Source organism: Macaca thibetana, chromosome X (assembly GCF_024542745.1).
Source record: "Macaca thibetana thibetana isolate TM-01 chromosome X, ASM2454274v1, whole genome shotgun sequence".
Taxonomy (NCBI): Eukaryota; Metazoa; Chordata; class Mammalia; order Primates; family Cercopithecidae; genus Macaca; species Macaca thibetana.
In genome coordinates this window covers 119,582,149-119,606,500 of record NC_065598.1, presented here as the reverse complement: position 1 = coordinate 119,606,500, position 24,352 = coordinate 119,582,149, and the positions used below count along the sequence as shown (strand labels likewise).

Genomic DNA, 24,352 nt, shown 5'->3' with positions numbered 1-24,352 from the left:
CTACTTATTTGCAAAACTGCACAATCACCTTCCGGAGGAGGGATTCTAGGAGAGCTCACCAGACTTACAATGTACAGAAGGCAGATCCAGTAATTGCCAGGAGCACTGTGGGGAAGGAGATGATGGCTTTAAGGGAACTTGTAATTATTGTCATTGTGATTATTTATTAATCAAGACTTTTAAATGTTGGCAGGAGAAGCAGAAGCTGTGTTATCCTACACACCAACATGGCCCTCAGTGTGCTCTCTAACCACCTGATTTTTCCAGCATAAGATACAGTGTTCTATTTGGCTTTGGGGTTTGATCCTCAACCAGAAGTTATCAAATGTAATCTAGAAAGAATGCAATTTACAGTGTTAGTGCTAAAGAAGGATTAAAAGGATTGTCTACTACAGTTGTCTTTGATCTGAGATCTTTATTTGGACTTCAGAAAGTCAGTGAACTGCCTAAAGTTATATACAAAATTTTGTATGCATATGCATTTTTCTAGGAAGAATGTCCATAACTTTAATTAGATTCACAACAAAGTATTCCCTGACCCAAAAGCATCTAAGAACCACCAATTCTAGTCACTCCCTCCCACTATGCTACCAGTGAAAAGCCCAACTCCAGAGATGGAGAATAACTTGCCTGAGCCCACACAGCTAGTTAATGATAGACCTGAGAGTTGAAGTCTTTTCTGACTCTTGGTCCAAAACCAACTCTTTGCACTTTACCAGAGTTGTTTTTGCAAGTAGAAGGGCTGTATGAGATATCAGGGAGACTGTAGACAGTATTGATTTGTACCGTAAGTGTAACTTGAACTAGATTATCTTTGAGATTCCTTTCCCCTCTGAGAGTCTATTTCCACTGTTAATAGAGAACAGCATTGGCAGAGATGATTAGTTTCATCCCTCGCCCCCCGTCCATTGGCCTCCTTTGCTAATAATGCTTGGTTGAGGATAATATTAAAATGAGTCTGCATTTCATGAGTCTTTACCAGCTGATGGCTAATAGAAGGGCATCCCCGCCAGGAATGGCTACATAATTTGCAGGTCCCAGTGAAATGAAAAGGAAAATACAGAGCCCCTTGTTTAAAAAGTATTACAAATGTCAAGACAGTGACTGGAGAGCATTAAACCAAGTGTGGAGCCCTCCTAAACATGGGTCATACCCATGAAGATGGACCTGATCCCTATTATAAGTTTTGGTAGAGTGGAGGACAAAAAGAAGCCTGCCTGCAATTTAAAATTGGCCACAAATGATCCACAAACTCAGAGAGTTGGGTATTTGTGATTACAGGGACTTTTGGCTTGTCTGTGAATGTACTCACACACACATGCACATGAACACACAAATCAGTTTGACTAAAATTACCATCTTTTCCCTTCACCTAATGCCAAAAACCAAAACTAGTTGACTTTATTTTTTCACTTTTGGACCTATGGTTTGGCATTGTTTAAGCACCCATTTTCATTTCCAGTTTTCATAACCAAATAACAAAGGAAGGACTGAGCTCTTCAGGGGCATCTAAAGAGTCAGGTAGAGGCAAGTACTCGAAAGCAATGGCAGACCACAGACCAACAGGGGCTATTTTAAGCTGCCAGAAAGGAGGCAAGTCGCTTCAGGATATGCAGTATAATAAGCCAGTGTTCTCAGGCTTAGAACATTATGAGGATAGAAAGCATTGTAAATTTAAGAATCAGAAATCTGGAGTTCCAACAGGTAAGCAGGTTTACCAAAAGGGAAAATGGCTAGGACTTGGTATACTTGAGCTATACATAGTTCAGTAGCGCAAAGACACTCAAGCTACCACATTCTGCATTTCCCATTTCAGTGGCATACCAGGGTTCCAAGTTTAATGCACAACATCTGTGCTGCATAGCAGTTGAAGCCAAATGTTGGGTGATGTCCCATTGGTTAGTTATATGCGGAAACCAAAACATAATGTGCACAAAGTGGAATTTACACTTGCATCACTCTAAGCAAACTTAGTCTTCTCAGCAAACCAAAAGCCAGTTACCACAGGAAAACGTAAATTAGGCAAATCCATTTTTATTAGTTTCATATGTAGTTGTTTGCTGTATAAGTGACCTAGTACTCCAAAGGCAGCTTCCTGAGTGCATTTTTCACTATAGTGGTAAAAAACTAGCCCTACCTGCTCTTCTCCTACAAAGGTGGTGAGAAATTATACTACCACAGCTTAATCCTGCAGAAAGTGACTCTCTTCAGTTTTACAGCATAGCCTCCAACCCAAAAGCCCAAAATAAAGCTTAATGTCCATAAACATATGGTACCGACCTAATAAGAGCATTTATTTACTCACTCCTTCTTATATTTATCCAATATGCACTGATCGCTTTTAAGTGACCAATGCTATGCTAGATGCAAGTTGTACTGTGCTAGGTGAAAGAAATTTGCAGTCAAATTTCAACTCTAATCAGAATTCAGTAGCCAATGTAATATCCACAGAATTGTCAACTAGTATAAACATGAAGCAAATATTTTACAATTTTCTAATGTGCTGTTAACTCTTTGTCTGCAGTATCTGTGGGATATGAATATGAAACATGCCCTGACTTTATTCTCTGGGAGCAAAGGACAGTCGTTTTACAAGGTTTTGAGATGGATGCTTCTAACCTAGGAGGCTGGTCTTTGAATAAGCATCACATTTTGAATCCTCAAAGTGGTAAGTAGCTTTTTAAATTTTTATTAATACTACTTTCACTTTCCTAATGCTGTATAATACATATTCATTGCAGAAAATTTGGAAAGTACAAGATAAAAATTACTTGTAAGAATACTCACGCCTGTAATCCCAGCGCTTTGGGAGGCCGAGGCGGGCGGATCACAAGGTCAGGAGATCGAGACCACGGTGAAACCCCGTCTCTACTAAAAATACAAAAAATTAGCCGGGCGCGGTTGTGGGCGCCTGTAGTCCCAGCTACTCGGGAGGCTGAGGCAGGAGAATGGCGTGAACCCGGGAGGCGGAGCTTGCAGTGAGCCGAGATCGCGCCACTGCACTCCAGCCTGGGCGACAGAGCGAGACTCCGTCTCAAAAAAAAAATAAAAAATAAATAAAATAAAAAATAAAAAAAAAAAAGAATACTACTTAGAGATGACCGCATTAGTACATTTCCTTTCAAATGTAATAATTCTATTTTGAATTACTCTTAGTGTGGTAAGAATGAGAACACTCTCATCTTAATCTGTCCCTTCTTTGGACCACTCTCCCTGCTGTTCTCCTTGTTTGCAATTTAAATGTTAAATAAATCAGGAGAAGGGAGCAGAGGTGGCCCCTGAGTTTGTGCTTTTCCCAGACAAACTGAGTTTGCTACCCTGGTTATAACTCCTTCATCCAAGTTCCTTCACCTCCTGTTGCATCTTAGTGGGAAACCCGTCACTGGTGTTTTCATATAGCTTTCCTCTGAACGTCTACTGTGGAATCATATCCCTTTTCATCTAAAGAGACAGATTCTGAACAAGCTATAGTAGGACATGTACTTTGGGTAATTTTTCCAGAATTGGGGATCAGAATGTGTTGAGGCCCCTACACACTTCCATCCAGCCATCCTTGTATCCATCTTAACTTTGTGGAACAGGTGGCTAAGGCCAGGCGATCTTATAAGGCCATGAACTGACCAAAGCTAAGAGATCCATTTTATAATCACACCCATGATATCACTTCATCTGTACCATAGTCAAATCAGCTATGTCAACGAGCCCCACAGGCTGAGAAATTTTGAATGGCAAAGCTAACCAGATTTACTTCAACCATAGAAAGAGACCGCCTACTACAGTCTCAGTGTGGGACTCTGAAGGTGAATGAGTCTATTGCTGTATGCCCCATTATACCTCTTTCCCCTCCTTCAAGGAAGATTCTGAATTCCATATCAAACAGTTTATTTTTTAAGAGCAAAGATTCAGGATGAGATATAAAATGTCAACTTTTTTTTCTGTTGTCAAAAGGAAAGCCACAGTTTTAAAAGTACAAAAATGAAAGGGCAGATGCCACTTATTAAATTATTAGGTTTTTTGTTTTGATTTGAAAGAGTTTGACATTTTAAGCAGCCGTTTCTTCTCCACTCACTTTTATTGGCTTGTATGGATTGTCTCTTTGAAATGCCTGTCATTGACATTAAACACAAAGTGGGAAATGACCTCAATCGAGCCAGCCCCCAGCTGTGTGCTCCCAGTCTTGTATCCTCTTACCATTTGCTTCACACAGACTTGAAACATTCAGAACAGAAGGGAGTCATTCAGAAAGTTGGCTTTGGGGCCCCCCTGATTTCCGCAAATGTGTTATCTCCACCCCTAATTCACCAGTAATTAGATTTTAGGTAATAGGCATCAAGTTATTTCTGAGAATTTTTAACAGCTTTATTGAAGTATAATGTATACATCATAAAATTTACCCATTATAAGTATACACTTCAATGATCTTTAGTAAATTTGTAGTTGTGCAACCATCACCACAACCCAGTTTTAGAATATTTTTATCACCCCCAAAAGATTGTGTGTGCTCATTCACAGCCCCACTAAATCTGCTTTGTGTTTCTACCTTTCTGAGAAATTTATTCTGAGAAAGAAGCCTTCCTTTGGATAGGTTTTTAAAAAGGAACATTTGTTCATTTTATCATCTCATTTGTAGACGCGTATTTCCAACCAAGAACTCATCACACTTGCCAGGAAACAGATCTGAAGCCAGCTCTGCTGCTGCCTTTCAGCCTGACCTTGGACACAAAAACCTCTCTTGGGATGTTTTCGAAGTCTAAATCCCACCCACAAAGGCAGTTTTAGAGGCAGGAATGATAAGTGTGACGGAGCAGCTTTGGGAAGACCAATTTAGAAAGCAATGCTCTTTCCCCCTCGGGTCAGACAGTCTTTTCTGACTGATTAAGGCAAGAGCAACGTCTCTCCGAATTCCCCCACTCCACTTCTCTCTGGGAAAAACGTAACTCTTTAGGCATCCTGCTTTTTTGATCAGAGACAGATAGCAGATTAAAAACAAGAATCTATCTTCCCCCAGTTTCCTCTCACTAGTTAAAAAGACACCTGTAATTAGACTGGATGTCTGCTGCCATTCTATTCCTCAGTTTTCTTTGGCTCCAAAATCATTATGCAATGGGTAGTTTCTAGCAGGCAGTGTTTTCAGACCTTTTGTCATTTCCGTTGCTGCAATTATATTACCTGACAATTAACCATTGGTTGTGGAGAATTGTTTCCCAAATATTAGACCTGGTATATAAAGATGGTTCTGATTTTCACTGAGATAAAAGCACCAGAAACTTGTGGTTTTCAACATTATTCCTTTTAAGTACATCTTCTTAGTGATTATAAAGAGGGTATATTCATTCATTTTAAGAAAACTCAGTTCTTTAAAATTATAAGAAAGTTGTGCATATCTGTTACAGAACTAAGCTATTTGTTTGCTATATCTTTTCTCAAACATATCCCCTAGGGTTTCCTGCCAGTTGAGTGTCTAAAATTATCAAAAAGAACAATCTAGGGCACTAACTGGGTATTGTCATCTGTCTCAAAATTGGTAAAGAATTTCTTTTAACTTATCCTCCAAAATAAGCCAGTAGTTTGCCGACAAATGGTTTTACTGGGAGGAGAAGTAAATATCCATTGATCACACTGGCATACCTCCCAGTTTGTGTTTATATCCACTCAGTCAAGTACTGAGAGAAATATGTGTTGTGTCTCTTTGTTGTTCATAAATCTGAAAAATGGTTTCTTCCTTGAAATCAGCATAAAGCACCACCCACTGGCTTTCAAGGAGATTTTTTATTTCAGACATATTTATAAACATCAAAAGAAGTTCTGAACAAAGTAGCAAGAGGGTATGACTAGTATGTTTAAAAGTGTGCTTACCTTATTATACAGTGGACTTGGCTTTTTGGCAAAGAAAAGGAAAACTTTGAAGATAAAATGTGCATTGGGCCCCATTCAGTGGGGTTTCGTTAACTGTAAATAAGACGCCCAATCCTTAGCAGGAAGTTGGCCTTCACATAAATAATGTGTGTTGTCCTAGGATCATTTGATTCCCTTTTCAAAATGAGCATGTGTGGCAGAAGAAACTGGAAAGGAGGCAGCAGTAACTGATCAAGATTTCTAGGAACATAAACAAAATATTTTCAAAGCAACATTTTGCAAAAGAATTGATATTAAATCATGGTTGCTAGATGGTATGCCCTGGTTCTGTGTAACGGAAGGTTAAACAGATTCTTGAAACAACAAAAACACCCTTCAAAATGATCTATTTTTCCAGGGCAATACAAAAGGGGATTGCCTATTTTTGTTTTGATTGCTTCAGCTTTAAACAGGAATGGTAATTTCAGTACACGGGCACTTTAGTACCTTGCATGAAAGCCAGACATCAATTGTTGAGATGTAATCAGAAAGTACATTGCCTTATGTTTTATTTCCTTTAATCATTCTTCTTCTTTGATGGAGTGTTGGGCTTTCTAATAGAAAAGGGGAGTTTTAGAATTGCAGGCTTAGAAGAATGGTTTAGAATAGCCATCTTTAGTTTTAAAATTGCCAGGAGGCTGGTAATAACATGTCATTTTGAGGGTAATTGTTAACTATACCATTATATTGATATTTAAAAAATGGAGATCTACCTGTGAAAATAGATGTTAATAGCAAATCTGGTATTTCCAAGCCAATAATTGGAAAGATTTTTGAATGATATACACTACAGTGCATTGCTGAAATACTGACATGCTAAACAGCGGTTTCCTCATTTATTAAAGAACATATCATAGTCTCGTTTGTAGAATATTCTGTTAGCAATCATCAAGAGATTTCTCTTCAATGGTGTTGTACAACTGTCATTCCAGTTCTCATTCACCTCCTCCTAATTTATTTGAATTACAATACTGACCACACTGCAACTAAATGTTTTTTGGGAAATGAAATTCAGTCCTGTTAATCTTACTTAATTAACTATTCTAAATCTTAAGAAAGGTCTCTACTACCTAATAAAGTTATTAATAAAATAATAAGAAAGTAGTGATCCTCAAGAAATCTCACAGTTCTGCAATAAAAGACCAATTTGTTAGGGCATAAACTCACAGCTGCTCCTGCAAATCATATGTTGGAAAAGTAGCCAGAAATCGCCCTGGAAGGAAAAGTAAAAATACTTAAATCTGAAATCCAAATACTATATGACGGATGGGATTTCTGTTTGCTGGAAGGCTCTTTCCAACCATGTATTGCCACCATGGTATTGTAGCATGTTTTACCCACTTGTTTATTTTTGCCAGCAATGTTCCTACCTCAGAGTGATCAATAGTTTCTATAGTAGGACTGTGGTACCAAAAGTTGGAAGAAAAATAAGGAGACATTTCAGGAAATGTTTAGGGAGAATAACAGGCAATGCAAGGAGATAGACAGCAGGGGGAAAGGGAGAAAAAAATAAGGCTTAACCATATAACTGCATTCATTCATTTGCTATCAGTGACTTCAGTCTGACACATGGGCATGCCTTCCCACAACATGGATGTTTCACCTGCCCTGGCTCATTCTGGGCTGACTTGAGCTATTTAGCACAGCAGTACTTATTCCTTGGATTTTCTGCCCAGGCTCAGCAGGCTTGCAAAATCATTGGAATTTAGACAAGGAAACTATGAGAAACTCAAAGCCTATTTTCAACATTTACTGAGCACTTATAATGATTTGGCCACAGGGATTGGCACTAAAATACAGAAAGGAGTAAGAAAGAGGATCTGCCTTCAAGGAGCTCATTCATGTTCTAATGAGAAAGACAGAGAAGTAATAAAAACTGTATCACACAATGTGATAAATGTTGTAACAGAGCTATGGAAAACAAACTATGGGCACACAGAGGAGGGAGTAACTGACTCTGCCTTGATGGAGCATTGAGGAAAACTTGAGCTGAGCTTTAAAGGATGAATAGAACTTCCCCAAGCAGACACGATGAGGAAGGCATTCAAGATAAAGATAATAGCATGGACAAAAACATAGAGGAATGGAAGTAGGTGAAAGTAACCATAAGTAGTTTGTTCTGGCTAGATCTCAGGATATAGATGAAAGCATGATGAGAGGGGAGACTGAAGAAGTAGTCAAGGGCCAAATCATGAAGGACTTTGTATGTCTTAACAATAAGGAATGTGCCCTTTATCCTAAAGGGATATGGAGCTATTGAAAGGTATTAAGCCACAGACTGAAATAATCTCTATGGCAGGAGTGGGGACGAAGATCTAAAAATGGGTATGCATGGAGACCAAGAGACCAAGAAGTTAAGAAAAACTAAACTAATGTGGGAATAGTGAAGAAGAAACTGGTTTCAACACATTTTAAGGGATAGACTCAATGGGAGTTAATGATTAATCAGGTTTCAAGAATGGGGGGAAAGAAGAGCCATGGTGATATCTAGATTTCCAATTTAGGTAATTGTATGCATGGTACGACCACTCACAAGATGATTAGGGAACACAAGAGGAAGAGCGGGGTTTGGGAGGGGTTGCAGAAAAATAGTGAGTTCAGTTTTTATATGTTTGAGTCTGAGGTAATTATGGGGGGTCCAAGTAAAAAGGTCTAGAAGGAAATTGCATGTCAGTTAAGAACTCTCTGGATGGGAGAAAGTTTCAGCATATAGAAATGGGAGTTAAAGCTGTGGGTATGGATGAGATTGCCCACACAGAATGTCTGCAAAGCATTTTCATAAGTCAGTATCTCTATTTCCTGCACTGATGATAGTGTGATATGGTCCAAAAGAGTGGAAAATTCAAGTTTCTTTCATATATCTTTGAAGTACATTCTAGCAATAGGATTTCTTTTCTTTTCACAGAAGTAGATTACCTTCCTGATTGTGTTTTGCTAAGGTTAATATTAAAATTGACTGATATTCTCTTTTCAGGAACCGGTTTCATAGTGAGGGTAATTTGAAGTCAGACAGGTATGTGCTAGGCATCAGAAAAGAGTCAGCCAGTTATGGAAATGTAGCCACAGATGATTCACAGAGCCCAGAGTGAATAGGTCATTAAAAGTTAGTCATCAAATGCTTTATTGAGTCATTTAGAATCAACATTATAAGGACTGGTTGCATTACCCTACTTCACAGGTGGACAAACTGAGGCAAAGTATTATGCTACTATTTGTTGTGGTTATGCAATTAAACAAAACTGAGGAAAGTGTGTGTTTCATTCTCAGGTTCTCTTATGCCAGGCCAAAGCTCCTTCCTGCTTTGAATGACGAAAAGTAAATTAAAATATTGCACAGATTATTTTGCGGTAATTGCTTTTCTTAAATTCTCTTTTTGTTTTCCTTGAATCTAGGAATCATACATAAAGGGAATGGAGAAAATATGTTCATTTCCCAGCAACCCCCAGTCATATCAACCATAATGGGTAATGGACACCAAAGGAGTGTAGCCTGCACCAATTGCAATGGCCCAGCCCACAACAACAAACTCTTTGCTCCTGTCGCCTTAGCTTCTGGCCCTGATGGCAGTGTGTATGTTGGCGACTTCAATTTTGTAAGGAGAATATTTCCCTCGGGGAACTCCGTTAGTATTTTGGAATTGAGGTAAGTCTTCTCTAATCTCTATATATTTGCTTAGCAGATAAAGCAAAAAGCAAGATAACATGAAAAGACAAAGCATTGCCAGAAGAAGCAGAAAATGCAGTTGCCCCTATTGTAGCACTGAGTTAAGATGCAGGAATAGGGACAAAGGTCAACGTGCCCACTCTTCCTACTTGAAGGATCCTTTGAGCACTACTTGGGAGAACCAGGAAGTGTTAACATCCCTGTATGTATGTCCTTCCCTGTATACAGTGCTGACACTGACATGGATCTCAATACTTCCAAGCACTCAAGTAAGTCACTCACTCACTGCTGGCCACTGTGAAGACTCATCAAAACTATTCCATTCTAGTTGGGAGAGATACTGTCTGATCCAAAAGGCTAAACTTCGTAAGTTTTTATTTCCAATCTTTGGAAATGGTCATTTCATAAACAAGAAAATGGAAATCTGGTTTTCATGGCATGATAAAGAAGGAAAAACTGGTTCTTTACCCTTAAAAGCCCTACCCCATGATAATTAAAGCACTTATCTTAGATTTTCTCACACGGTTTAATAATTTTCTTGAGAGTACAAAGTATTTTGACACCTTTTGTAAGGAATTCGTAGCTTTTAGTATTCCATATCCTGAAGTTCTACAAAGATTATGACTAAATTGACTGTGGCTTAATTCGCTTATTTCTTCCCTTTCTGAGATTATAAGACACAAGTGTGTATCTTCTGGAGTTATAGAATAGGGAAGCTTCAACTCCCATCTCCTTAAGAATACACAAACCTGTTTCCTTTCCCCTGGGTAAACTGGTAGAGCCTTCTTTCTAATTAGTTATGATAGCTGTATTCCCTACACATGCGTCTGGAACATTTGGCTTAAAGTTTCTCTATGTTCCAGAAGATCTAGATGCTATCCTATGAACTATTCCATAAAACAGTTTTTTCTTCAGGCTTCTCCTCAATGACCTGACAAATAGTGATCAAATATAGTGACTGGAGAGCAGAGACATTGATAGAGCAACTCGTATGTACATGGCATCATCAAAGCCAATTAAAACACATGAGAAGTCTTGGGTCATTTTCATTTAACACTTACTTTCACACAAGCATGTAAATTTGAATACATAAGGGCATTTCTCAAAAATTTTCAGATTATCATGCTTGTTATGGAATATACCTCCGTTTTCTAATACTGAATTTTTCCCTCACACCTAGCTGGGGAAATCTTCTGGTCCTAAGCCCCATCCACTTTTCACATTAATTCACTCCAGTTTTAATACATTTCTTAATTATAATAGCAAAGGCTGTCATAGGGAAGAAAGCTGTTAAATCCCTTAGCTAATGAAAAAATAGACTGTAAAGTTAAGACTTTATAATAAAGACAAAGCACTTTTAGAGAGTCTAGAGAGGTACTAATTCATAGTACCCTACCCTAATCAAGTGTTCATGTACCTCAGGATGTTACACCTCATGGCGACTTGTCATTTCTAGCAGCACATCTCTTTGGGCACCTACTTACTGGAAAGTCAACAGGAAGGCCCAGATGGTTGGTTGCATGCCTGGATGTGGAAATGATTTATACAACAGTCCACATTGTTTTCAAAACCCTAGGGATGCTCTATCTACATAATGCCAAATATGGATGGGAGCACTGAACAATTCATCCAACATGTGAATGTTTCCAGTCATCCAAACTGTCAGGTAGACAGAGACCTTGTCTTGCTGAGTCTACATAGTTAACCCTATAAAGCCTGTATAGCTAACCCCTATATAGCTAACTCCTCAAAGGAAAAACAGTAAAATTATCTACAAAAACAAAACAAAAAATTATATTAATATTTTTTAAACTCTAGCTAAATTTAGTCCTTTTCTTTGTAATTTAAATGTAAATCTACCTAAAGTGGAACAATTGTCATTCATTGATGAGATTCTCTCTTGGTCAAGGATCCTTAACAGTTTACAGATTTGCATTTTAGTCCAAAGTACCTTATGACCTTCAACACAAAGCCATTCGAAGTATAAAATAGAATAACTTGGACCCTAATTGCAAACTGATTTTCTCAGTATAAAGAAAAATTAGTTTCTGACAGTTTGAAGTACTATCCAATGCCTCTATTCATTCTTATTCCATGACACTGTTTTGTCTCATTGTCTCAGCTCTTCACTTAGGCATGCACACACTTTGAATTCACGCATCAAGGCTCTCTCGCTTAGCTTGAGAGCTTTTCTCAAGCTAACCGGCTTTTCTGAGTTGAGATCCTTTTGAGTAGTTCTTCTTAACATTTTTTTATTAGTGTTAGATTCCTTTGAGAATCTACTGAAGGCTATGGACCCCCCTCCTTAGGAAAAACAAAATAACACAAAATGGCATATATGATTTAAGGGATTGCATTTTTTTCCCTTCCTTAGAGTTCCCTACCTCCCACTGCCCCACCAGCAACCAGTCCCTGTAGATGAAGCCCTTTTATAGACTCATGTTTAATATCCCCTGCATTAGGTTCAAGGAGAAAAGGCAATTATTTCTTCTCTATTCCAACACTCCTGTGATTGGCCATCAAAGAAATAAGCTAATTGAATATACATGACCATTTTGATCTAATTGACAGGTAACTCCCTAACTGTTTGACTATAGTCAAAACCATCAAACCAGTTTATGTCAGCACATATTAGCTGTCATTAGCTGTCATGTTTACTCAGAAACTAATATAGTTCTTATTAGATTCACTTTTTTTAAAAAAAAAAAAAAAAGCATCTATCCTGATCAGTTGCCTATATGTGTACTGTACATTGTACATATAATTTGTGGATGTATATATTTGCTTTATAAATTTTCCAAATTTAAACTTCCTGCGGAGAAATAAGTTGATTTAATAAGGCTGTGCTATCTTAAGAACCATAATGGTCATTGATTCTACTGTATTTAGATAAAAACCTCACTTTGTACCAGTTTTTTTCTTAAGATCAGTTAATTTAATTGCTCTGTGCACTATGCAAATTAGTCACTTTTCTTGGTTGAGTCATCTGATTCCTGGAAACACAGACTAATATAGCCATTATGTTATTAGTTGTATTTAAAATTGTGAATGGAGAAGCAATATTGTCAACAGATGATTATAGAATGGGATAGAAAGCCTTATAGATTTTGATCCTGTCAGGTTATTCATTATGTAAATGATCTACTGTGTTCTCTAGTAGTTCTCTTCCCTATCTATAAAATTGACTTCAGGTTTATACTTGAACATCCTCTTACATGACACATACAATTTAACCTGTTTAGAGATCCACAGATGTGTAGCTCTCAGCCCAAAGTTTGATGACATTTTGGGAGGACATATAGTTTGCCCCTAATGGATGCCCTTCTAGATCCTTTTGTTTCATATTGGACCACACCAAACAATTCCAGATGTCCTTGGAAGTTTGAAGATTGGAAGACTGTAGACATTTTCTGCCTCGGCCCTATTGATCTGAACTCTTTCCAATTGAAACAACTGACCTCAAAAATAACTTCATTTTCACTGGTTGCCAGTCATTTATTTCCTCTAGCTAGTCCCCCATTGGTAGAACAAGGAGGAAAAGGAAAAGTCAGCAATATCACTATCATTAGAAATCTGCCAAGAGAAACAATATTATTTCTTATTATTTAAGTATATAGTACCCCTTTGCCTGTTTCCTGCAGATTTCATTCATATGTATACATCTTAAAGCTTCTTTCCAGTGGGAGATTGAGGTAAGATAATAAAGAAGGAAAGCTTTTAAGATCATACAGTTAAACCTCTGTCACTTTAAAAATATATCCCTTGAAAAAATTTTTAAGATAGATTCACTTCTAGGTGGGACAGTTTAGGTGTTGGTTTCACTAGGGATTTGCTCCTTGTATTTATATATAGATAGATAGATACTTATATATGCATGTGTGTGTGTGTATGCACACACATATATATGTATACATACATATATATATGCAGACACACCCACAGATTTCAGTAGAACAAAAATGACATCACAGATTTGTGAGCTTAGTATTAGAAGGATCCATGAGGGTATCAGGTGTAAAATTGTGCCCAATCCATGCCTGATGTTTGTTGTCTCTACACTGATCTCTTTCAATCACGGGAAGCTTTAGTACTTCTCAAGATCCATTGCATCTTTGGACTGCTCCATTAGAACATTCTTCCTTATATTCAGCCAAAATCTGCCTTTGTGAAAAATTCACTCGGTAGTGGCAAATAGTAGCATCTAAAACAGTACATAAGTCACTTCCCTCTTTTACCTGACAAACTTTCACAAGTGTGAGGGGAGCTGTCATTGGTTCCTGAGCTTTCTCTTCCTCAGTCTAAACATCTACAAGTCCTTCAACTATTTCTCATCAATTATGACTTAGTTGACTTTTTAAACTGTTATAGCCTCAGGACCACTTTTAAGTTTTCTGAAACTAACAGAGATAATTATATAAGTAAAAACAGGAGACACCATATCAAGTGCTTTGCAAGAATTCAAATATGTAATATCCCCCTGTACCCCTCTCATCTTCTAATTTCACAACTCTGTTAGAAAACCCATTAAGCATGACTGGAAATGATTTATTCTTTATAAAAACCTCATGCTGCTATTGTTCAAGATTTCGTTATTCTCTAGATATTTATTTTGTCTTTCCTTTAAAAATGAAAGAGATAAGAAAATAAGAGCCTGGCAAATGCTTCTTGGTATCTTAAGTAATTTGGATTCAACAAATGTCAATGTGACATGAAAATTTCTCTTGAGATTTTCCTGTTTCTTTTCCAGCAACTGCTTAATATTTCATACATTGTGCTCTGGACTTGATTCCTGTCATTGACTGGGAATGGAGTAGAACTGGAATAGCAGCCATTTAGGGGCAGTTACAATGCTGAGAGGCAGGAGAACTTGTAGAGCTCTCCGCTGAAGGAACAAATGGAAATGGAGCTTTGAGAGCTCTACAAATATCTCAGAAATGGCCATGAACCATCCTCTTGTCAACAGCATTGGAGCTACAAATACTAGAAGCACTACATGTAGATGAAATAGGTAGTTACCTCCCCATTTTGATCTCATGTATTAGCAGTGGTACTCAAGGATTCCCTCCACCTCACCCAAAGACGTCTTCACTGGCCTTCCATGGTGCCCAAAAATTTCACTCTAAGAAATATGTTCCTTTGAATTGAAACATTGCATCTCTAAGATTTCCCAAAACATGAACCTCTTTTAGAATGGCTCATCAAGCTAAAAGCATTCATGAGTCCCTCGATATGGATTCATTCATCAGATTGCTTTTCAAAGGGACTGCTAGCTGAAAACAGGGCCCTAAAACAGGACGGGTAAGTTGTGATAAGGGCAAGGAACAGAGCCAGAGCATGGGGTAAGGTAGGCTTTGATGAGGGTCGCTGGAGTTGGAATCTCTGATAAGTCAGTGACAATCAGGAGTATGCTCTGATGTCCAAAGGAAGAAGACAAGGGAAAGAGGAGCAGGAAGGGCAGACCATTCTTCAATGTCAAATGTTTCTGGCCAAGAATATGAAAAGAAGCTGAGAACAGCATGAAGAACAAGTAAAGGGCTGCAGCCACCACAGTGCAGGCCACTCAAACTCCCATGATGCCAGGTCACTAGAAAACAGCTCCAAAATTGGCATATGTCCTCCTTTCCATTCTTTACCTTACAAAAATATAAAAGGAATAGATGGTACATTATGTTAAGTGAAAGAAGCTAGACAAAAAAGGACAAATATTAAATGGCTCAATTTATACAAAATATCTAGAATAGGGCATTCTTGTGGTTGCCTGGGGCTGAGGGAGGGGGAAAATGGGAAGTGACCACAAATAGGTATGGAGTTTCTTCATAGCGTGATGAAAATGTTCTGGAATTGAATAATGATAAAGGCTACACAACTCTCTAAATGTACTGGAAACCACTGAATTGCACATTTTAGAAGGGTAAATTTTATGGTATACAAATCATATCAATAATTTTCTTTTAAATTAAAAAAGAAGAGTACATGACCCTTTCATCACCTGGATCTTGAGAAAATCAAAGGTCAACTTAAAGACTCTAACATTGGAAGCATGTCTTGCTCTAAAAAGATTTGAAATTCCATTTCTTTCTCTTCCTAACTCGTGGCAAGCTTGAAGTTGGTCCATTGCCAGGTGGTGGTGCCCACGGATGGGCCCAGGCCCTTGTGAAGAGCTCACACACTGACACCTCAGCATGTAGTCAGTTGGTAGCTAGATAGCAGACTGACTTTGGTGGTGGCTCAGTCCTAAATCCTTAACGAAAAGTAATTCTGAGACAGAACAAGGTCACACACTGGAAATAAATTCCGTCATTTTCACTTCCTCCCTCTGAGATGTTAATGAGAGAAGCTGCTCTGCATAATATGGGACATCTTTCCAAATTCACAGTGACATTATTGGCAGAATCAGAAGCAGCTGCAAGAAAGTCAAACCATCCCCCTCTCACTCCTTGCCATCATGTAAGAATTTCAAAACCCTTTGTAGCCACACAAATGGTTCTGTACCATGAGAATCTGTTTCAGATTAAACCATGTTTTAATGAGATCTTTCTAGTACTTTCACAACTAAACTTCCTTCAGGAGGATCACCTATGTCACAATAATTACAGCTAGCCTCAAGCACACTCATTGTATAATTTAGAGGCCACAAAAACAGGCAAGTGTCTAGAGCCAAAGAAATTGAAAGAGGTGCAAATGAAAGTGTCTAGAGACAAACAAATTGAAAGAGGCACAAATGCCTGCGGCCAGGTTTCTAATCAGAGCTCCTCATCCTTATCAGTTCACCTTTGTTTCAACCTACAGGATACCTACCCTTTTGAGATGAGCAAAGGAAACAGAAAAGTCAGTGAACCTTGACCTGTGGCCCAACTAGTAAAATCTCAGAGAGGTTCTTTTTAAAAAGAGTTGAATCTGTTGTAGCAGATAGTTTCAGATGAAAAATTTTGTATATTTTCTTCTTCCCTGAGATTCCAAAGAATAAGACCATTTCCTAGTTTAGATTTTTAAAAAAAAGGTTATCTTTATGTTTTAAAAATGACATAGGGCCAGATTTAAAAGGATTTTAAAAATTAAAATGACCGTATTTCACAGATGATTATAGCTTTTTAATTCTGGGCAGACTTGTCCCAAAGTCAGGCCTGTACACAGACCACACTCCCTGTGTGAGAAACCTCATACTGGGTCCCATCATGAAATACCCTAGGCAATACCCTGTGCCAAGAGGCTTATAGATCAGGAGCCACCAAAGTATTCTCCTTCTTCTGGCCCAACAATCCTCTATCGCCTACCCCAGTTTCCCCTTAGAGCATGGATGGCTGGAAGACACAAAGCCCTAATAGTTGATGTACAATGTGTTTTATTGAAGTTGTTTTGATCAGCAGTTTTGATGTCAGGGATATTCTGTCATGGTCTAAAAGAAAACTCTTACAGTTTCAACTTGTTAAGGAGCTTTTTAATATTGCTAAGGAATTTGCACAACAGATGTTCCTATCTTATCTCTGAGATCAGATAAGTGGCTTAGGGTTAGTGTTGGGATGTCTGTCTGTACACACAACTTGATAATAAAACAGTGATTTTACACTTTGATAGAGTGCTTATGGCTATCAAACCAAAGCCTAAAATGGTTAGTCCCTCTGCCGTGGCTGCTTCTTCAACCCTTTGCTCAATGGTTCCTAAATTTTATTTTGCATCAGAATTGCCAGCCAACTTTGTTAAAAATAAAATTTCCAGGCCCCACCTCCACCCAAGATTCTGATTCAATAGGGCTAGGGAGAACCCTAGGAAGTGCACAAGTGCAAGAATCCAAGTGATTCTGATGCAGATGGCCCAGAGAGAACCTTTTGAAAAATCTGCCTTAGAACTTTGCACATCCACCAAGCAAAATATGCAATCGCCTTGACACCATCTTAGGAGGCAAAGCCTGGAGGGATTGGATCAACTTTGGCCTGCACACCTGACTAAATGATCCCCATAAAGTCTCTCTAAATGCCACAATCTGAGTTAGGAATTGGTGTGTCTGGTTAGGTTTGGCTTGTTCAATGATACTGATGACTCTCTGTTTGCTTTTGCTTGCCACTCGTGGATACCTTGTGCACCCTAGAAACAGAGATACCAGACATAGGTAAGCAAATCACATCAGCAGCTACCTAATGTCCCCTCTTGCCTATGAGACTACCTCTTAATAATGTGTTAATAGGGAAATTTTTCTTCCTAAATAAGGTTAAAGAATAGTGTGAACATAAATTTGGAAGTTATAACTCAGGTAAGTGTCTTCCAAAAGAAGAGGGGTCCACTATGTAGGATTTGCTGGAGGATCAAAATATACTGAAAAGAAAACAATTAATAAGTGAAAGCTGACAGTTCAGTACTTCATGGGAAAGCAAGGCCTTAAGTCTCATTATGTTTCCCTAAGGTGATAACACGAATGAGTTGATAAGTTCAAATAGATTTGATGTTTTCAAATTGCAGGTAGAGAGAGAGGTAATACAGCAATCTCCCTAGATCCAGAAATATAGTTGTCAAGTGTATTAAGAGACAGTGATCATGATGACCTTCTTTAATATGATTTTTTTCTTTTATTTGACCTCACTGTTTCTATTTTTTTCCACCAAAAAGAAGTAATAGGAAAAGCTTAAAATGACCATTTACAGACAATGGCACATAGCTCTGAAATTAATCAGAATGAATATTTCTATTCAATGTGTTTATGCATTACACTTGTCAGAACTGTTCTAAATTACCTGAAATTGCAAAGGAGAAAATTGAATTTGTTCACTTCTGAATGCCAATTGTCATCAAAATGGCACTGATGGGGTTTCTAATCTGGATTTCATTTGGGCAATGCCACTTCCTAAATGCCAGTACAGAAGATCAGCCTTGCTACTTTGACATAACTGATTCCTTAAGCAAATTAAGTTGGTTGTCAAATTGCTTACTGGTAAAGTGTTGCACAGTATTAATTATAAACATTAATTGCCCATTTAACAATCTATGTGATTTTAACTAGCATGAATGAAGTGATCTTTGCTAAGTTGAAGGGCATTGCTTGAATGTAAAACTAACCAAAAGGTGATAGTAAGCCTAACACCCAAGTTGTAAAAGAAACTTCACATATCTCAAATTGCAATTTGCATTGAGACACAAAGGATTAAAGCAAATTGGAATATAGTCCAGTGGTTTTTTCTTTCTCAGGTATGGCTTGTTTTCAGAAAGTAGAAAGAAATCAACCTAAAAAGAACTAAAGTACACTTGAGAAATGGCATAAAACGGCAAGTTACATATTGATAGGAGGGACCTTCCTGACTGCTGGCTATCAAGAAAATAACATTGATTAGATTTGACTTCGGTATGTTGGGCTATTCTATTTTCTAAAGGCTAGTACACAAAGTTTAAGAACAGTCTGGCTGAGCAAAATAGGACATGTTGCTCATTAGAAGGCAGGAACACTGATTTGTTTTGCTGCCTTCAGAGCAAGAGTATTCTGATGGTATTTTGCACACAAAATCACATATAATCTAGTCTAATCTTGGTCCAGGCCCAAACTTGTTAGTGACCCCGGACAAGCTCCCTATGTGTCTGGGTTTCCCCGGCTGAGATTTGAGGAGATTGCTAATTTTAACTTTCCTCACAGGCACATTGGGGGTATTCAATAATGAATGAATGTACTGCATTCCAAAGTGCTTTTGTGCAAATGCATTTCTCTTGGAGAAATAGCCTATGGATTCTTCCTAAACAAAGCATGATTAATCTGGCTGAATTGAAACTCCACAAACTGGCTATCAAAGTATTGTAGTTGTTTCAGAGAAGGGTTGTGACCCCTTCTTTTTTCTAGAAAGATCTGAGCGCATTGGAAAAATTTTATTCTGAAGGCAAAAATTTAACTATATATGTAAAGACTTTTACTCAAACCCCTATTGAAGCAGTTTTTCCCACAGAGATGCCTTGTCTGGTATGGCTGCCAAATCAATTCTAGGGTTTGTTGGGGCCCTTCATAGTTTATTTACAGCACCCGTTATCGTGGTTCCAGGGTTGGAAGTGTCCCTGGAATCTACTGGATTCTCTTACTTGATGAAGGTAAGTAGGAAAAAATGAAATATTCCAATTGAACGTATTTTTTTCCAATTAAAACTATAAACAGTCTCAAATTAGTATTTGCCAGCCTGATTATTATTAACATACATAAATATGCTTGGAGGGCAAATATAATTACAAATACAATTAATAACATTCCGGTCCTTAAAGATATCTTGATTGTTCTGACTACCCTATCCCCTCCATTTTGCCTAAGTAGCAAGGCCTGAACTCTTTTATGTCTTAGTTTTATATCCTGCAGTTCAGTTTAGTTTAGCATTTACTAAGCACCAATCCTGTCAGGCCCTCTGTTGGCACTGAGAATAGAGAGATGAATATGGTTCCTGCCTGCAAAGAGCTCACAGTGTAGTTGGAGAGAAAGATATGTTAGGGAAAAAAAAAAAAAAAAAAAAAAAAAAAAACAGTGCTTACACCCAGCACCAAGATCTTGGTTTCTAATACCATTCTCCAATAAAGGGAACCGGGGGGGGTCTTTGGAGAAATGGCTGATTCTAGGATTGGGGCAGGGGGTATAGCAGATGAGCCCAGAGCATCTTATAGTGCCAGAAAGTAAGGAAGGGCTAAAAAAAAAAATCCCTCATTGATGGGGATATGGCAAAGGGACACATGAGTCAACAAAAAGAGCTCCCAATGGCTAAAGCTGGAATAACTTGAGCAACAAAATAAAGTAGCATTGGATTTAATGCAAAGTATAAAATAAATATCTCTTAGTCCATACTGACATAAATAAATGGTTGAATTAATAATACATGGAGACGAGATAAAGCTCCCATTTAGAAGAGTTCCAAACAATTTATGTAGATAACTCCACTCTCAAGAAGGTGGAGCATAACTCTCTACTCCATAAGTGTTGGCTACACATAGTTACTTCCTTCCAAAGAGTAAAGTGTGGAAAGTAAGGGAGAAAGAGTATCTTTACAGTGAAGAAATCTGACAAACATTATTTCAGCCAGGAGATCAAGGTCAAACCCATTAGTGTACATCATGTTGGTAGTATGTACCCTTGATATAATTTGAGCAGGATGGCACTTTATTACCTCTGTGATCGTCCTCCCAAAAGCCTATCATCCCTGTCTAACTATAAGAAAAAACAATCAGACACGTTTCAGTCAAGGGTATTCTACAAAATACCTGACCAGTACTCCTCAAAACTGTTAAGGTCATCAAAAGCAAGAAAAGTCTGAGAAACTGTCACAGCACAGAAGAGCCTAAGAAGACATGACGACTAAATATAATTTGTTATCGTGGATGGGATCCTGCAACAGAAAAACATTAGGTAAAAACTAAGGAAATCTAATGAGTATGGACTTCATTTAATAAGTTTTAAAACTAATGCTAATACCATATGATAGGTGCTGCTAAGACACAAGTCCCTCCTCTTTACTAATTTCTTTCCCTCTGTTTCTCCTGTTATAACACTTGGACTCATGGTAGTCATATCCTGTCTACTTATCTGTCTCTCCCACTAGACTGTGAGTTTCATAAAGAAAGAAACCGTGTGTATCTTGCACACAAGTAGGTCTCTAGAACATAGCACAGTTCTTGGATACATTGTATGCACTTAGTAAATGATTTTTAATGAATTAGTAAACAAATACACAATACTGCAATGGTACCAAGGAAGTAGTTCAGATGAGAGATAATGAGGCCTTAGAGTAATAACCGCAGAGATAAAAAGAAGTGAGCAGACTGGAGAAGAATTTAGAAAGTAGAATTTAAAAACCACCTTTCACTGGATGTGGGAAATGGTGGAAAGAAGGAGGTAGAAAAGAATGGCTTCTGGTTTCTGGCTTTGACAACTGGGTGCTAGGCAGAGGTATGGGCAATGAGCATATCAGAGATAAACAAGACAAGATTGCTCTCCACCAAGCTTTATTGCAACAGGCAGGGCAGGAGAGGGAGATGCAAACAACACGTAAACAAATAATTTAATATGATATGTAATCCCCAGAATAGAGGTAAGATAATGCAAATAACCCAGACTGGAGAAGGGAAGACTGGGAATGTTTCCTTCAGGACATGATGCCCAAATAAAGCTTCAAAAGGCATGTGAGAATGAACTAAGAGAGGAAAGGCTTGGCTAACACACCAAGAAACATTAAAAAGTTTTTAAAGATGGGAGCCAAATGATCAGAATAACTCTGCAGGCAGCATGGAAAAAAATGATTTAAGATTTCAAAAACACATCCTACATGTCGATCTATAGAAAATATTCCAGGCCAGAGATGATGAAAGATAGGACTAATGTAATGGCATAGGGATGGAAGATGAGCATGTTTCTGAAAGTTAGTTTACAGATACAATTGCATGTGGAGAGCAAAAGAGGGATTAGGGATGACTTCCACATTTGGGATTTGGATGATGTCAATATTACACGAACCTTAGGTTCAAGTAAAATGTCTCCAAAACTAAGGTTATTGTAGTCATTGAAAAACTGAAATTAGGAAGAATCAAAATAATAAACTCAGCCATCTATACAGATAAAAATAACTTGAGATTCCATGTGAATATGTAATAGAAAAGTTTTAAGAATGCCAAAATCCAAACAAAGTAACTTTAGCGTCACTTTTAGGAGGTATAACTATGTGATTACACAATCATATGATTGCCATTATAACTTTAAAAAGGTTAAATATAACCAGTTCCATTATGTCCTGAAAGAACAAAAAACAGATTAGAAAAGTGTGGTAGTCAATTGAAAAAGGGAAGCTTGCAAAGAAGTTTGGCAGTATATCTCCAACATGATCCTCCCTTAGTGACATTCCTTGAGCTTTGGACATGCCTTTCAATTGACAACTGGGGCCTGGGAGGATGTATTGTCCGCAAGTGAGGCAGGAAGCCCAAGAGAGAGGAAGTCGGTTTATGAGGGATGGGGAAAGCAGGAAAAGAAAGTAACTTCTGTTTTGGATATGTTGAGTTTAAGGTGACTGAGGCACCCAGAAGTCATCTAGTAGGTAATTGGATAACAGTATGGATAATAAGAGAAAAATTATTTCCTGAGATTTCCTGTATTCTGTTTCTTTCTACCCCCAAATGGATGGCATTGGAATGTCAGCATCATTATAGGTTAGCAGTACACATTAGATTTGTTTCATACTTAGATCCACTATTAGAAAAACAGAGAAGTATCCCTCTCCTTGATACTTAAGAAGGAAGATAAATGAATTCACTCATCTATCAAAAGATTTTTCCATTTGTGACAAAAGGCTGAGCCCAGGGGGTTCATGTTGAAAAATTGCCTTGAATAACTTTACTTTTCTCTTCCTTAGCACAAGTCCTGCTCACAAATACTATCTGGCTATGGACCCTGTGTCTGAGTCACTCTATCTATCAGACACCAATACTCGCAAAGTCTACAAGTTGAAATCTCTTGTGGAGACGAAAGATCTGTCCAAGAATTTTGAAGTGGTGGCAGGAACTGGTGATCAGTGCCTTCCCTTTGACCAGAGTCATTGTGGAGATGGTGGGAGAGCATCGGAAGCTTCACTGAATAGCCCTCGAGGTAAAAAAAAAAAAAAATATATATATATATATATACACACACACACACACACACACACACACACACACACACCCTTGTGTCATCTAAAGATTTTATTTGACTTTATAAAATCCTGAGACTGTTGCCACACTTTAGCCCATCCGCTAATCTCAATATTTTGCCTCTGAGAGTCAAAATGCTGAAGTCTGTCCCAGTAGACACATCCAAGGCACATAATGCATTTTTAGCCAATATACATTAGTATGGTTATAACTGTTATTAAAAGAATGAAATGCTTCCTTTTCTAGTTGATAAATATTAGCCAGAACCCTCAGAGTGCCTCCCTGGCACCCCAACCCGCCCCAGAGTTACCTCCTGGAAACTCCCTACAGTCCAGCAACTAAAGGGTTAACCTGACCCAGCAGAGAACCTGCAGGCCCCTGCTTTGACTCTTCAGCCTGCATTGCTTGGGATAAGGTCTGTGCCTATCTTCCACCACTGTTAAGTATGTTGAATATCTCACAGACCCTAAACGTTACTGACTTTTGCTTAACAAAATTATGAATCTTCAATGAACTTTTCTTCCATTAATTTATCTGAATCATTCTGGAAATTACTTATATTTTCAGTTGATATTGCCTCTAGAATAACAAATTTCAATTTTTTTCTGTTGCCTTCTGTGGGAGTTTGGCCTTATTTTTATTTGTCCTAAATTTACTTCTCAGTCTTAAAGGACCAACCTTCAATTTAATTGCCTAGAATCTAGTGAGCAAATCTGTGTCTCCCAATTAACCTCTGGATTTTCTGGATTGAATCATATGCCAATCTTAGGCCACAAAGTTGAAGGATAGTCAACTTTTAAGTCTGTCATCATATATCATTGACCCTGCCATCTTAATTATTTAACTGCTCTTCTCAGTTCCGTCTCCAAGATGTGTGTGTGTGTGTGTGTGTGTGTGTGTGTGTCTGCACGCATGCATACATGCGTGCATTTATGTTAGTGATTTTTAGAAATTATTCATTTTACTTGGCTTACAAAGCCAGTGTTTTCTTAGTTATTATACAAATAATACAAACATTTGTTGCAGAAAAATTAGAAAAGGGAGAACAAAAAAATTTAATTAAAATCACCCATAAGTCTACCACTGTAGGCTTATATAGAAAACCACTGTTAACATTTTAGTATTTATCCTTCTAGACTTTTTCAATGCATATCAGATATTTTAATTCTCTAAG

At 37.9% G+C, this 24,352-nt stretch overlaps 1 protein-coding gene across 1 annotated transcript in view; it reads left to right on the top strand.

Moving 5' to 3' along the window:
- TENM1 (teneurin transmembrane protein 1) overlaps window positions 1–24,352 on the top strand; it is a 498,746-nt gene that overhangs the window by 367,702 nt on the left and 106,692 nt on the right. The window contains exons 17-20 of the mRNA XM_050776593.1: window positions 2,525–2,668; window positions 9,288–9,537; window positions 17,645–17,665; window positions 22,905–23,137. Of these exons, the coding sequence (XP_050632550.1) occupies window positions 2,525–2,668; window positions 9,288–9,537; window positions 17,645–17,665; window positions 22,905–23,137 (648 nt within the window). The remainder of the gene's footprint in view (window positions 1–2,524; window positions 2,669–9,287; window positions 9,538–17,644; window positions 17,666–22,904; window positions 23,138–24,352) is intronic.